This window comes from Eleutherodactylus coqui, chromosome 10 (genome assembly GCF_035609145.1).
Source record: "Eleutherodactylus coqui strain aEleCoq1 chromosome 10, aEleCoq1.hap1, whole genome shotgun sequence".
Taxonomy (NCBI): Eukaryota; Metazoa; Chordata; class Amphibia; order Anura; family Eleutherodactylidae; genus Eleutherodactylus; species Eleutherodactylus coqui.
The window spans coordinates 77,652,549-77,666,960 of record NC_089846.1 but is presented as its reverse complement, the minus strand read 5'-3'; the positions used below and the strand labels follow the sequence as shown (position 1 = coordinate 77,666,960).

At 45.9% G+C, this 14,412-nt stretch overlaps 1 protein-coding gene across 2 annotated transcripts; it reads right to left on the bottom strand.

Annotated features, from left to right (window-relative positions):
- Window positions 1-7,702: 7,702 nt before the first annotated feature.
- Window positions 7,703-12,550, bottom strand: LOC136580645 (uncharacterized). Of its 2 annotated transcripts, none has more exons than XR_010786993.1 (2): window positions 11,933-12,550; window positions 7,703-8,538 (listed from the first exon to the last, which is right to left on the bottom strand). XR_010786993.1 is itself a non-coding variant. In XM_066581376.1 (2 exons), the coding sequence occupies exons 1-2, from the start codon at window positions 12,498-12,500 to the stop codon at window positions 8,634-8,636; spliced, it is 1,533 nt and encodes a 510-aa protein (XP_066437473.1). In that variant the 5' UTR covers window positions 12,501-12,550; the 3' UTR covers window positions 7,703-8,633. The 2 variants fall into 2 exon arrangements, 1 of the variants encoding a protein (XP_066437473.1); XM_066581376.1 differs by having other exon boundaries at window positions 7,703-9,598.
- Window positions 12,551-14,412: the final 1,862 nt, after the last annotated feature.

Genomic DNA, 14,412 nt, shown 5'->3' with positions numbered 1-14,412 from the left:
TTCTATGACACCGGAATGTGAGAAAATTAGATTCCGTACGTAAAATTTGGACGCCAATTCTTTTGCGCTAGAATTGAATAATGGAGTTGGGACCCATTAGCGTTTCCTATTTATGACATAATCAATACTCGTGCCAATTTTCCCGTTTCTATGACACCGGAAAGTGAGAAAATGACATTCCGCACGTAAAATTTGGACGCTAATTCTTTTGCGCATAGAATTGAATAATCGAGTTGGGACTCATTAGCTTTTACTATTTATGACATAATCAATGCTTGTGCCAAATTTCCTGTTTCTATGACACCGGAAAGTGAAAAAATTACATTCCGCACGTAAAATTTGGACGCCAATTCTTTTGCGCTAGAATTGAATAATGGAGTTGGGACCCATTAGCGTTTCCTACTTATGACATAATCAATGCTCGTGCCAATTTTCCCGTTTCTATGACACTGGGAAGTGAGAAAATTACATTCCGCACGTAAAATTTGGACGCTAATTCTTTTGCGCATAGAATTGAATAATGGAGTTGGGACCCATTAGCGTTTCCTATTTATGACATAATCAATGCTCGTACCAATTTTCCCGTTTCTATGACACCGGAAAGTGAGAAAATGACATTCCGCACGTAAAATTTCGACGCCAATTCTTTTGCGCTAGAAATGAATAATCGAGTTGGGACCCATTAGCTTTTCGTATTTATGACATAATCAATGCTCGTGCCAAATTTCCCGTTTCTATGACACCGGAAAGTGAGAAAATTAGATTCCGTACGTAAAATTTGGATGCTAACTCTTTTGCGCATAGAATTGAATAATGGAGTTGGGACCCATTCGCTTTTCCTATTTATGACATAATCAATGCTCGTGCCAAATTTCTCGTTTCTATGACACCGGAAAGTGAGAAAATTAGATTCCGTACGTAAAATTTGGACGCTAATTGTTTTGCGCATAGAATTGAATAATGGAGTTGGGACCCATTAGCTTTTCCTATTTATGACATAATCAATGCTCCTGCCAAATTTCACGTTTCTATGACACCGGAAAGTGAGAAAATTACATTCCGCACGTAAAATTTGGATGCTAATTCTTTTGCGCATAGAATTGAATAATCGAGTTGGGACCCATTAGCTTTTCCTATTTATGACATAATCAATGCTCGTGCCAAATTTCATGTTTCTATGACACCAGTAAGTGAGAAAATTACATTCCGTACGTAAAATTTGGACGCTAATTCTTTTGCACATAGAATTGAATAATCGAGTTGGGACCCATTAGCTTTTCCTACTTATGATATAACCAATGCTCGTGCCAAATTTCCCGTTTCTATGACACCGGAAAGTGAGAAAATTACATTCCGCACGTAAAATTTGGACGCTAATTCTTTTGCGCATAGAATTGAATAATGGAGTTGGGACCCATTAGCTTTTCCTATTTATGACATAATCAATGCTCGTGCCAAATTTCCCGTTTCTATGACACCGGAATGTGAGAAAATTAGATTCCGTACGAAAAATTTGGATGCTAATTCTTTTGCGCATATTATTGAATAATCGAGTTGGGACCCATTAGCTTTTACTATTTATGATATAATCAATGCTTGTGCCAAATTTCCTGTTTCTATGACACTGGAAAGTAATTACATTCCGCACGTAAAATTTTGACGCCAATTCTTTTGCGCATAGAATTGAATAACGGAGTTGGGACCCATTAGCATTTCCTATTTATGACATAATCCATGCTCGTGCCAATTTTCCCGTTTCTATGACACCGGAAAGTGAGAAAATGACATTCCGCACGTAAAATTTGGACGCTAATTCTTTTGCGCATAGAATTGAATAATCGAGTTGGGACCCATTAGCTTTTCCTATTTATGACATAATCAATGCTCGTGCCAAATTTCCCGTTTCTATGACACCGGAATGTGAGAAAATTACATTCCGCGCGTAAAATTTCGACGCCAATTCTATTGCGCATATAATTGAATAATCGAGTTGGGACCCATTAGCTTTTACTATTTATGATATAATCAATGCTTGTGCCAAATTTCATGTTTCTATGACACCAGTAAGTGAGAAAATTAGATTACATACATAAAATTTGGTCACTAATTCTTTTGCGCTTAGAATTGAATAATCGAGTTGGGACCCATTAACTTTTCATATTTATGACACAATCAATGCTTGTGCCAAATTTCATGTTTCTATGACATTGGGAAGTGAGAGATTTAGATTATGTACGTAAAATTTGGACGCTAATTCTTTTGCGCATAGAATTGAATAATGGAGTTGGGACCCAATAGCTTTTCCTATTTATGACATAATCAATGCTCGTGCCAAAATTCCCGTTTCTATGACACTGGAAAGTGAGAAAATTACATTCCGCACTTAAAATTTGGACGCTAATTCTTTTGCGCATAGAATTGAATAATGGAGTTGGCACCTATTAGCTTTTCCTATTTATGACATAATCAATGTTCATGCCAAATTTCCCGTTTCTATGACACCGGAAAGTGAGGAAATTACATTCCGCACGTAAAATTTGGACGCTAATTCTTTTGCGCATAGAATTGAATAATGGAGTTGGGACCCATTAGCTTTTCCTATTTATGACATAATCAATGCTCGTGCCAAATTTCACGTTTCTATGACACCGGAAAGTGAAAAAATTACATTCCGCACGTAAAATTTCGATGCCAATTCTTTTGCGCTAGAATTGAATAATCGAGTTGGGACCCATTAGCTTTTCCTATTTATGACATAATCAATGCTCGTGCCAAATTTCCCGTATCTATGACACCGGAAAGTGAGAAAATTACATACCGCACGTAAAATTTGGACGCTAATTCTTTTGCGCATAGAATTGAATAATGGAGTTGGGACCCATTAGCTTTTCCTATTTATGACATAATCAATGCTCCTGCCAAATTTCACGTTTCTATGACACCGGAAAGTGAAAAAATTACATTCCGCACGTAAAATTTGGACGCTAATTCTTTTGCGCATAGAATTGAATAATGGAGTTGGGACCCATAAGCTTTTCCTATTTATGACATAATCAATGCTCGTGCCAAATTTCCCGTTTCTATGACACCGGAAAGTGAGAAAATTACATTCCGCACGTAAAATTTGGACGCTAATTCTTTTGCGCATAGAATTGAATAATGGAGTTGGGATCCATAAGCTTTTCCTATTTATGACATAATCAATGCTCGTGCCAAATTTCCCGTTTCTATGACACCGGAAAGTGAGAAAATTACATTCCGCACGTAAAATTTGGACGCTAATTCTTTTGCGCATAGAATTGAATAATGGAGTTGGGACCCATTAACGTTTCCTATTTATGACATAACCAATGCTCCTGCCAAATTTCCCGTTTCTATGACACCGGAAAGTGAGAAAATTACATTCCGCACGTAAAATTTCGACGCCAATTCTTTTGCGCTAGAATTGAATAATCGAGTTGGGACCCATTTGCTTTTCCTATTTATGACATAATCAATGCTCGTGCCAAATTTCACGTTTCTATGACACCGGAAAGTGAGAAAATTACATTCCGCACGTAAAATTTGGACGCTAATCCTTTTGTGCATAGAATTGAATAATCGAGTTGGGACCCATTAGCTTTTCCTTTTTATTACATAATCAATGCTCGTGCCAAATTTCCTGTTTCTATGACATTGGGAAGTGAGTGATTTAGATTATGTACGTTAAATTTCGACGCCAATTCTTTTGCGCTAGAATTGAATAATCGAGTTGGGACCCAACTTCTTTTCCTATTTTGGAGATAATCTATGCTTGCGCCAAATTTCATGTTTCTACGACATCGGGAAGTTGGAGAACTTTTGGCGAGTCAGTCAGTCAGTCAATGACTGAGTGAGTGAGTGAGTCAGTGAGTGAGTCAGTGAGGGCTTTCAGCTTTATATATATACAAGCCCCTGCACTCTTTTCTGCAGGCTATCGTGCTTTAAGCAGGCCCCTCATCACAGACACAGCTTCCCTGAGCTCTGTCAACCTGATGGCATTGGAAGCACCAGTAACTTTCAGAACCTGTTTGAGGGAAGGCATCCTTCTGTGGGCTGTCCGGCAACAGGGAGTGGGGCTTAGCGCTACCACCAGGCCACTTGCATCACTGACTGTGCCACATCCATCTGTAATGGGCAGAGCATCACCTTTATATAGATACTGACTTATATATGAATATTGAGCTCCTAACTGAAGGGTCACTTTAAAGTCATAGATATTGGTGAGGTGACAATAATAAATGGATTTCAGTTAATACACCCAAGTAAATGTAATATTGTGCAGTCCATTAAATATTGTAAACAAATAGTTAAGTATAGTTCCCAACCAGATTCTTCTTTCTAGTGTCTGTACAAAAAAGCAGAATAAGAGAATATATATATATATATATATATTAGTTAAATACTTTAGTCTTTTGTAATAAAAAAATATCTACCATATGTCTCACATTTAGTTTCATAAATTACTAATGAGCGCATGGATATTGTGGTGAATGCTGCACAAATTAAATTAAGAATTATAATCATGTAATCTCAATCCCCCAGAACAAATTAAGACAAAATGCTTCACTTTGGCTTCCTTGGTGAGTCTTTGGAATAATCCTTTGCCTCAGTTTAAATCAGATAACACAAAAGAAACATATGGAAGCTAATTTGTAAGCAATTCATTTTAATATTTATAACTTAACTAGCTGATATACCCGGCTTCGCCCGAGTTAATTTGGTACTGGTGTTTATGTGGTGTTCACATGGAAAATCTTATGAGGAAAAAGATATGTTCACCATTTTGCATAGTTCTCTGCGTTACCCAGAAAACACCACGTGGAGGTAACCATGCAACGCTTCCTTTATATAAAATGACATCAGGAAGTGAGAGAATTAGATTACATACATAAAATTTGGTCACTAATTCTTTTGCGCTTAGAATTGAATAATCGAGTTGGGACCCATTAACTTTTCATATTTATGACATAATCAATGCTCGTGCCAAATTTCCCGTTTCTATGACACCGGAAAGTGAAAAAATTACATACCGCACGTAAAATTTGGACGCTAATTCTTTTGCGCTAGAATTGAATAATCGAGTTGGGACCCATTAGCTTTTCCTATTTATGACATAATCAATGCTCGTGCCAAATTTCCCGTATCTATGACACCGGAAAGTGAGAAAATTACATACCGCACGTAAAATTTGGACGCTAATTCTTTTGCGCATAGAATTGAATAATGGAGTTGGGACCCATAAGCTTTTCCTATTTATGACATAATCAATGCTCGTGCCAAATTTCCCGTTTCTATGACACCGGAAAGTGAGAAAATTACATGTGTGTGTGTGTGTGTGTGTGTGTGTGTGTGTGTGTGTGTGTGTGTGTATCACAAAAGATTAGAATTATTCTAATTCCTTTTCCACGAGTCCATCATGACCGCAAACATGGAGGTTGCCCCACCTGAGCTCGTTGGGACAGGAAGAGGAGGGTTGGAGGGTTCTTAAGGCCACCTCCCACCATCCATCTCCAGTGACTTCAAATCACCACAATGGATATGTGGCCTAGTCTTTTAATGTTGCTGAAAATACCAACACACTGTTATGTTTACATACACAATATATAGTATTTTACATGGATGGGAAATGTACGTGCTGTCATGATGGACTCATGGAAAAGGAATTATCGGTAAGAATAACTCTAGTCCTTCCATAGCGTCCATCCTGACAGCACACATGGAGGTATACCAAATCACCAAGCTTTTGGGGGGGGGGGACTACTGCCCGGAGAACCTTCCACCCAAAAGCCAGCTCCCTATCAGTATGGAGACCCAAGCGATAATGCTTAGACAGTGTGTGGATGTTACATCACGTTGCAGCTTTACGAATGCTCTGTAGCTTCAGTACGTTCAGCCCATGAGGAAGCGAGAGCCTTTGTAGTGTGGGCTCTCAACCCCTCAGGGGAAGGCAGATCTCTGGCTTAAGAAGCTCCCTGAAATGATGTTTTAATCCATTCAGCGAAGATATCTCCAGGCACTGGTTTTCCCTCATTCTGACATTTAAAGAATAAGTTATCTGATTTTTTTTAAAAGGTTTTTGAGACCTGTGAATAGGTCAGGACTGCACCTCTGACATCTAAACTGCACAAGCGCCGCTCTTTGTCATTTTAAAAAACCTGACAGAAGGAAGACAGAATTATTCCCTGCTCCATGTGGAACTTTGACACTAGAGATGAGCGAGTGTACTCGTCCGAGCTTGATACTCCTTCGAGTATTAGGGTGTTCGAGATGCTCGTTACTCGAGACGAGCACCATGCGGCACTCGACTCAATTACATTTCCTTCCCTGAGAAATTTGCGCCCTTTTCTGGCCAATAGAAACACAGGAAAGGCATTACAACTCCCTCCTGTGACTTTCCAGCCCTATCCCAACCCCCTGCAGTGAGTGGTTGGTGGGATCAAGTGACCCCCGAGTATTTAAATCAGCCCCGCCCGCGGCTCGCCACAGACACATGCTAAGAGAGATCAGGGAAAGTGCTGCTGCTGCTATAGGGACAGTGTTAGCGACTTCAAGAACCACAACGGTCCTTCTTAGGGCCACAGCTCACCTAGTGCATTACTGTTTTGGCTGCTGTGAGTAGTTTTGCACTTTTTTTTTTATGTATATCGGGCGTGCAGGCTATAGCGTTCTCTGGCTGCAGGCTGTACTTCAGTATAGGGGCAGTATTGGTCAGGCAGGGACAGTGGTAGTGTAGAATCCTGTATACAAGAACCCCAACGGTTCTTCTTAGGGCAACCTGTGACCGTGTGCATTTAACTCCGTGGTTGCTAGGAGTTGTAGTACTTGTAGTGGCTGCTGTGAGCACTTTTGCACTATTTTTTTTTTATGTATATCGGGCGGGCAGGCTATAGCGTTCTCAGGCTGCAGTCTGTACTTGAGTATAGGGGCAGTATTGGTCAGGCAGGGACAGTGGTAGTGTAGAATCCTGTCTACAAGAACCCCAACGGTTCTTCTTAGGGCAACCTGTGACCGTGTGCATTTAACTCCGTGGTTGCTATGAGTTGTAGTACCTCTGTATTGCACAGCAGAGCCTGCGTGCAGCCTTCATTTAAACATTTTTCTGTCCGCACTTTGCGTTGCGTCAGTTCAGTCTGCCTCCAAGTGTACGCCAAGAAACCACACATTTTCTACAATGCTCTGTGTTATACGTGTGCTGTCTCACAAGTGCACGGTCTGCCCGACGCCCATAGATTGAAAGTGCAATACACACTGCATAGCCTCAGCCTGCATTGCAGAGAAAAATAAGGAGATTTTTAAAAAAAATCTTTTTTACGGCTACCGGTGACCCAGTGCATTTACCTTCGTGGCCTGTGGGACTTCACGTCCATCTAAACTGCATAGTTCACAGCTAGGCCTAAGTGCAGCCTTAATTTAAATATTTTTCTGTCCGCACTTTGCGTTGCCTCAGTTCAGTCTGCCTCTAAGTGTACGCCAAGAAACCACACATTTTTTACAACGCTCTGTGTTATACGTGTGCTGTCTCACAAGTGCATGGTCTGCCCGACGCCCATAGATTGAAAGTGCAATACACACTGCATAGCCTCAGCCTGCATTGCATAGAAAAATAAGACCAGCGACAAATAACCTTAACTCTATGCTCGCTTACTTAACTAACATAACTAAAATAACCATTAGACCTTCTGTTGGGTAAAAATTGTGGGGTAGGCCACAGCTTTTATTAAACCAACGCTTATCAAAACTTTATTCAATTAAGAAAACCTTTTATGAGAAAAAACCTTTTCCATGCCGTAAACGTCCAACTTTGAGTCCACAATAGTCCCGAGGAAATTCGTGAGCCCAGGTCCTTGGCTGCTAACCTTCCTCGACTCTCCTTCTCCAGCATGGAAAAAACTCCAGGCCACGCGGAATGCGTCGTTTACTCCTACGCATGCCGCCCCACCCCACCAACTCGTGCCAAAGCCATCTCCACCCCATCTTGCAAACCCGAAAGAAAAGTGTCCATACCGACATCGCTCAGGTGGACTCCATCATCTCTGAGTGCTCCTCTCTCCTTTTCTTCCAACTCCCAATGTCTGATAGCGATGCCACCCAGTGACTGTACAAACTTTGAAATTTTTAAGTTGATTAATCTCCTGACCCTGTCTATCGCTTCCGGATCGCGTACTCCTCGCCAACTCCTTCTGGCCACTATATCTGACCAAACCAAAATTCCTTCTTGGAAGCAATCCCGGAACCTTAGCAAGTCTTGCTTCATAATAACCAGTAAGTCTCTCATTTTCATCCTTCCTAGGTCATTCCCCCCGGCATGAACCACTAGTACGACTCTTCGGGGGGTCCACCTGCTGATGTCCATAACGATCCGTAACAAACTAGGCCATTGAAGCCCTCGGACTCCGTGCCAATTTACGGCAGCTCCGGTTAAATTCAGACTCCGACCAGCCGGCCGTACGGCTGCTCTCTTTTCAGCCCAGTAAATGTAGGAATGTCCTATGATCCACACCTTCCACGGCTCCGCAGCTGGAAGTAAGCACAGAAAAAACACAAGAAAAACCTCGAAATGGCTAGGAAAAAACCCTAACGAGCAAAAGAAAAATTTCACGGCCGACGAAAATTCATATAACCATCAGATCTGGCCTCACATATGATTTATATGCCTGAGACCTCCATCTTCCCAACCTTTTTACTTCTACTTCGTTCATCCCGCCTAACTCGGCCGTCGTTGCCGCACCTATTCTGAAAGAATGAGTGCCAAACTCCGAAGCCTCTAGGCCTACCTCGCGCAAAGACGCGCGTAACACCGACGAAAATTGGAAGCGAGTAAGCGGAAGACCTGACGCATGAACCAAAAATTGCCCGCTTGTGACTCTTGAAGCCAAATAACGCCTAACCGTGTCCACCGGACACCAACGCGCACCCAGGCTGCCAATTGACAGCCATTCGCCTCTGCCATAGATGTCCGTTTTTGACCGACTGACGCGCACGCGTAACGTATCATTTAAAAGTAGCACGTCGTTAAAAAGGAGGCCTCCCACTTTTTTCTTACTTGCGGGAACTAACTCGCTGATCCTTAATGCTGCGAAAAAGGCTAACATAAATGCCGCTCTAAATAACAACGCCTCCTCTGCATTGACGCACGTGGCTTCCAAAACGTCCAGCAGCTTGCATAATAAATTGTACGTAATGGGCCGGCGGGCATCCACCCGCCGCTTGTCCTTCTTCCACCCGCGCAATATTTGCCGTATGGCAAAGTCCTTTGTCACGTCCTCTATCCCGTGCAACTTCAACAAAAAGGCGACACCTGCCAAATGTTTTTTGGCGACATCAAATGACGCTCGACGAGATCGTAGCGTGGATAACATATCCATTATTGCCCCGCGCGCAGCGGAGCCCCCCGCAACGCGGCCACCTGTGAATGCCAACCATGCAGACCAGACCGTATTGTAACTTCTCCATGTTCCCTTTGAAACCGACGCTTCCACAAGCTTCAACAACTCCTCTCGACTAGGCTCCATAAGAAAAGCGGGCAACGTAACCCCACGGTCTCCGCCCGCGGGTGCCGTTCCCTGAACAACTCCATCTGCAAACGAGAGAGTGCGTCAGCTGCTCCGTTCAAAAACCCCGGCACGTGCTTCGCGCGTAAATATATATTCCATTGCAAACAAATCAGCACGACGTGTCTCAATAAAGCCAACACCGGCTGAGACCCCGAAGACTGTTTGTTGATAATTCGTACAACTGCCGCGTTGTCAGACCAAAAACAAATCTTGCTGTCCTGGAGCTCCGCTCCCCAGAGCTCCAGGGCCACCACCACCGGGAAGAATTCCAGTAACGTAATATTTTTTACCAGCTGATGCTGTATCCACGACCTTGGCCAGGACTCCCTGCACCATTGGTCTTTAAATATCACTCCGAAACCGTCCGATCCGGCCGCATCAGCAAACAGGTTGACGTCGGCCCCGGACCATTCCTCCTTTTGACACAACACTTGCCCGTTGAAAGTCTCCAAAAAAATCCTCCACATATGCAAGTCATCCCTAATCCCGCGCGTGACCCGAATAAAATGGTGGGGCTCACTGACCCCCGCCGTGGCTAAAGACAACCTTCTAGAAAACGCGCGGCCCATGGGGATGACCTTGCATGCAAAATTGAGCAGCCCCATGAGTACCTGAAACTGGCGCAGCGTGGCTTTTTTACACCGTTCCACGTCCGCTACTGCTTGTCGAAGCCGTGCAATTTTTTCCGTTGGTAACCGAAAAACCATTACAGCCGTATCAATTTCAATGCCCAAAAAGGTTAAACAAGTAACGGGGCCCATTGTCTTTTCCGCCGACAACGGGACCCCCAACCGCTGCATGAGATCCTGGAAAGTATTCAACAAAAACCCGCAAACACCGGACGCTTCTGTACCGATAAACAAAAAATCGTCCAAATAATGCGTCACCGACGTGATGCCCGTTTCATACCTGAGGATCCATTCCAGGAAGGAACTAAACAGCTCGAAAAAATAACACGAAATCGAGCAACCCATGGGCAGGCACATGTCATAAAAGAAAAAATTATCGATCATGCAACCCAAAAGGTGAAAACAATCCGGGTGAACCGGCAATAAGCGGAAAGCGGATTCGATATCCGTTTTCGCCAATTGCGCCCGCTTGCCCGCCTTGGTGACCAAACGAACCGCATGATCAAAAGAGGTATAAACCACTGAGGCTTGCTCTTTTGAAATACCATCATTCACCGACTCCCCTTTCGGGAAGGACAAATGATGGATCAGGCGGAACTTGCCCGACTCCTTTTTGGGTACCAAGCCCAGCGGAGATACCCGTAAATTGGGAAAAGGCGGTTCAGGGAAAGGGCCCGCCATGCGCCCCATTTCTACCTCTTTAAACAATTTTTCAATTACGAGCTCTCGATTTTCAACCGCGGACTTTAAATTGCGAGATAACGTGACGGCTGACTGCTCAACAAAAGGAATAACAAAACCAGTAGAAAAACCTTGCTCAAGGATTTTTGCTTCCTGCCTCCTGTGGTATTTGTCTAACCACGGAAGCAGGCGCTTGCTTCTCACCGGTGTTCGTTGTGCCGCTGGCACCCGCCACTGCTGGCGTTCTCTGCTTTCGGAAACAGCGAATCGCCGCGTGTTGCCCTCCGCAGACAGAGCACTCGTGCCTGTACCTGCAGGAGGCATGAAATCTGCAGTGGCCCTCGTTGAAGAGCCAACAAGAACCGTTAGGTCGGGTTGCGGCCGCAGCGGGCTGTTGATTTCCCCCCGCGGCTCCCCCTTGAAAAGGCGCTTTTTGCGGACGCTGCGACAAGATCAACTGGATCCACACGTCAGTCGCTTTTGACGCCCAACTAACATGACTCACACCTGATACACGGCGCCGAAAATCCTCATCATACCGCCACCACGCGGTCCCGCCGTGTAATTTGTAAGCACTGAAAATCGTATTCAAATAAACCATCAATTCAGGGCCTTTTTTCGGCTGATGTTGACAAACAACATAAGCCAACACGGAAAAGGCCTGTAACCAATTACCGAACGTTTTAGCAACCTTTTGTTTCTTTTCCGTGTTGCGTTCGGCTAATCGTTCTTTATCAACAGTAACATGATCCGCGGATAACAACGACCAAATATCAATGTATACACCTTTGCGGATTTTCTCCAACACATCATCCGTTAAACCGACCCCTAATGGGGCAACACCACAGAATAACGAATCCGCATATCTCAAACCTTCCAACGGATCTGTCTCAGAAACCATCTCAACCGCAGCTGGGCCCTCGCCCCCCGCTGCGCTTGAGTCAACCTTGGTCAATAATGACTTTAAAACCGTAACCAGATCATTTTTGTCCGCTGCTCTCGCGGGATCCATCACATTACACCAAGCTTTTTTATAGTCACACTCACCGGCTCGACCGACCTCCGGCATCGCCAAGGGCGTGGTCCCCGCCAGTCGACTCCCGGTCCTGCTGTCCTGTCTGTTTGATGGCTGCCGATCCCTCGAACGTGTAGCCCTCTGCGCCGCTCCTGCTTGTGTAGCTCCGGGATAGCCCCCATATGGCCGCTCCTGCTCGTTCTCGTGCCTCCTGCGGCGTATGTAATCCCCGCTCGGGATGGTTGATGACGCCGCCACCGGCTGACGTTGGCTCTCTTGCTGGTAAAACGCCTGACGCGCCCTACGCCTATCGCCTCTGCGCGCCTCACGCTCTCTAAAAGCTTCCCTACCGCGCTCTGGGCCTACCCTACCTAGCTCGCTGTCACTGTCGCGCGCGAAGCCCTCTCTACCACTCCTTTCCTTCTGCCTGCGCCTAGCATTTTGCCCCTGGCGTCTGTCACTGGTGTGGCTTGCGGGGCTATGGGAAGAGTAACCAGAAGGGTCAGCGGCCGTGAACACATACTTGGGGTTCACATAACAAAATCTATGGGACCTACTGGAGGCGGGCTCACCTCTCGATGGCCGGAGGTCACCTGGCATATGGCGCTGTGAAACCTCGTGGGTACGATCGTGGGATGCTGGCCGTGGGCGGGTTTGCTGCTGGTAAACTGACCCCTCAGAACTAGAGGCATACAAAGGGTTAATTACCCTATGGCCCGATACCTGAACGGGGCTGCGGCGGTACCGCGGGCTCTCACTGCACACCCGCGGGCTGACCCCCCCTCTACGTGCCGCTAACGCGCTGCGTGCTGTGCTGCTTGCGCTGCTACACTCGCTATGCGATGGGCTATTTGGCTCCCTCCCCCCTATGCCCCCCCTGGCAACTAACCCCCTACGCCTTTTCTCCCTCCAAGCTGAGGTGGCCCCTCCCCCTTGCGCTCCTACCTGCTCTGCTCTACACGCGGCGCCGCCATCTTGCCTGAGCCTGCGGCCATACCGCGCGCTCCCCGACGCTTCCTCCGCTCTGCTCCGCTCCTCACCTCCTCCGGTCCGTGTCGTCCTGCGCCCGACAGCGCGCTGCTCATTCGCTCCGGATCCCGCTGCCGCTGACAGACCCATCCTCCGCTCCATGCTCCCGACCGTTGGTGACCGCTGGCTCCTTGCACGCGCTGCTTCCAGTGCACGGTTTGAATTTGGCGCCTTCTTCCTGCCGACCGCTCCAGACTCCTTCGCTCTCTCGTCGCCCCTGCTTGTTCTGTCGCTGCGCCGTTTTGCCGCCGGGCTCGGGCTGAGCCTCGCTGGGGGATTTCTTCGCCTCTTCGGACGGCCACGCTCCTCTTCGCGCTCTTGGGCTGCGCTCCTCTCCGCTTCCTTCTCCGGTGCCTCTGACGCCTCCGGGATTCCAGCCTCCGACTCGGCTCTGCAGGATCGCAGTAAGTCCTCCAGCCATGCTGTGCCGTCTTCCCGCACCGCCTGCTTTATTTGTGTTCTTAGCTCCTCCATCTTCTGTTCTTCTCCCGCTGCCGCTCACGCTGTCTCCGACTCCCGATCTTCTTTTCTTCCTCCACTCGACTGGACTTCTGTCCCCGGTCTCTTCTTCTGCTTGCTTGTAGAAAACCGTCTTCTGTGCTTGTGACAAAATTCTTTCTTCCTTCTTTTCTCAAACTGGCTGCTTGTTCCTTCTGCTTCTCTTCTTAGCTCCTTCTTCCACGCTGTTCACCGCTGCACTGAGCTCCACTTCCTTCTTCTCCCCTTTTCCCTTTCCTGTCCTAGCTCCGCCCACCTTCGCTCGCTTCTCCTTTAACCCGTTCCTATCCCCCTTGTCGCTCGTCCCATGCCGCATCCTTAATTCAGTTCACGGCATCAGAGGAGATTTTAAAAAAAAAATCCTTTTTACAGTTACCGGTGACCCAGTGCATTAGCCTGCGTGGCCTGTGGGACTTCACATCCATCCAAACTGCATAGTTCACAGCTAGGCCTAAGTGCAGCCTTCATTTAAATATTTTTCTGTCCGCACTTTGCGTTCCCTCAGTTCAATCTGCCTCTAAGTGTACGCCAAGAAACCACACATATTCTACAACGCTCTGTTATACGTGTGCTGTCTCAGAAGTTCACGGTCTGCCTGACGCCCATAGATTGAAAGTGCAATACACACTGCATAGCCTCAGCTTGCATTGCATAGAAAAATAAGGTGATTTCAAAAAGGAACCCTTTTTACGGCTACCGGTGACCCAGTGCATTAGCCTGCGTGGCCTGTGGGACTTCACGTCCATCTAAACTGCATAGTTCACAGCTAGGCCTAAGTGCAGCCTTCATTTAAATATTTTTCTGTCCGCACTTTGCGTTGCCTCTGTTCAGTCTGCCTCTAAGTGTACGCCAAGAAACCACACATTTTCTACAATGCTCTGTGTTATACGTGTGCTGTCTCACAAGTTCACGGTCTGCCCGACGCCCATAGATTGAAAGTGCAATACACACTGCATAGCCTCAGCCTGCATTGCATTGAAAAATA

Coding starts and splice junctions, on each gene's coding strand:
- LOC136580645 (XM_066581376.1), bottom strand. CDS start 12,500: ATGCCAGGTGACCTCCGGCCATCGAGAGGTGAGCCCGCCTCCAGTAGG. Junction 9,599..11,932: donor GCCGGAGGTCGGTCGAGCCG/GTGAGTGTGACT, acceptor TCTCGTTTGCAG/ATGGAGTTGTTCAGGGAACG.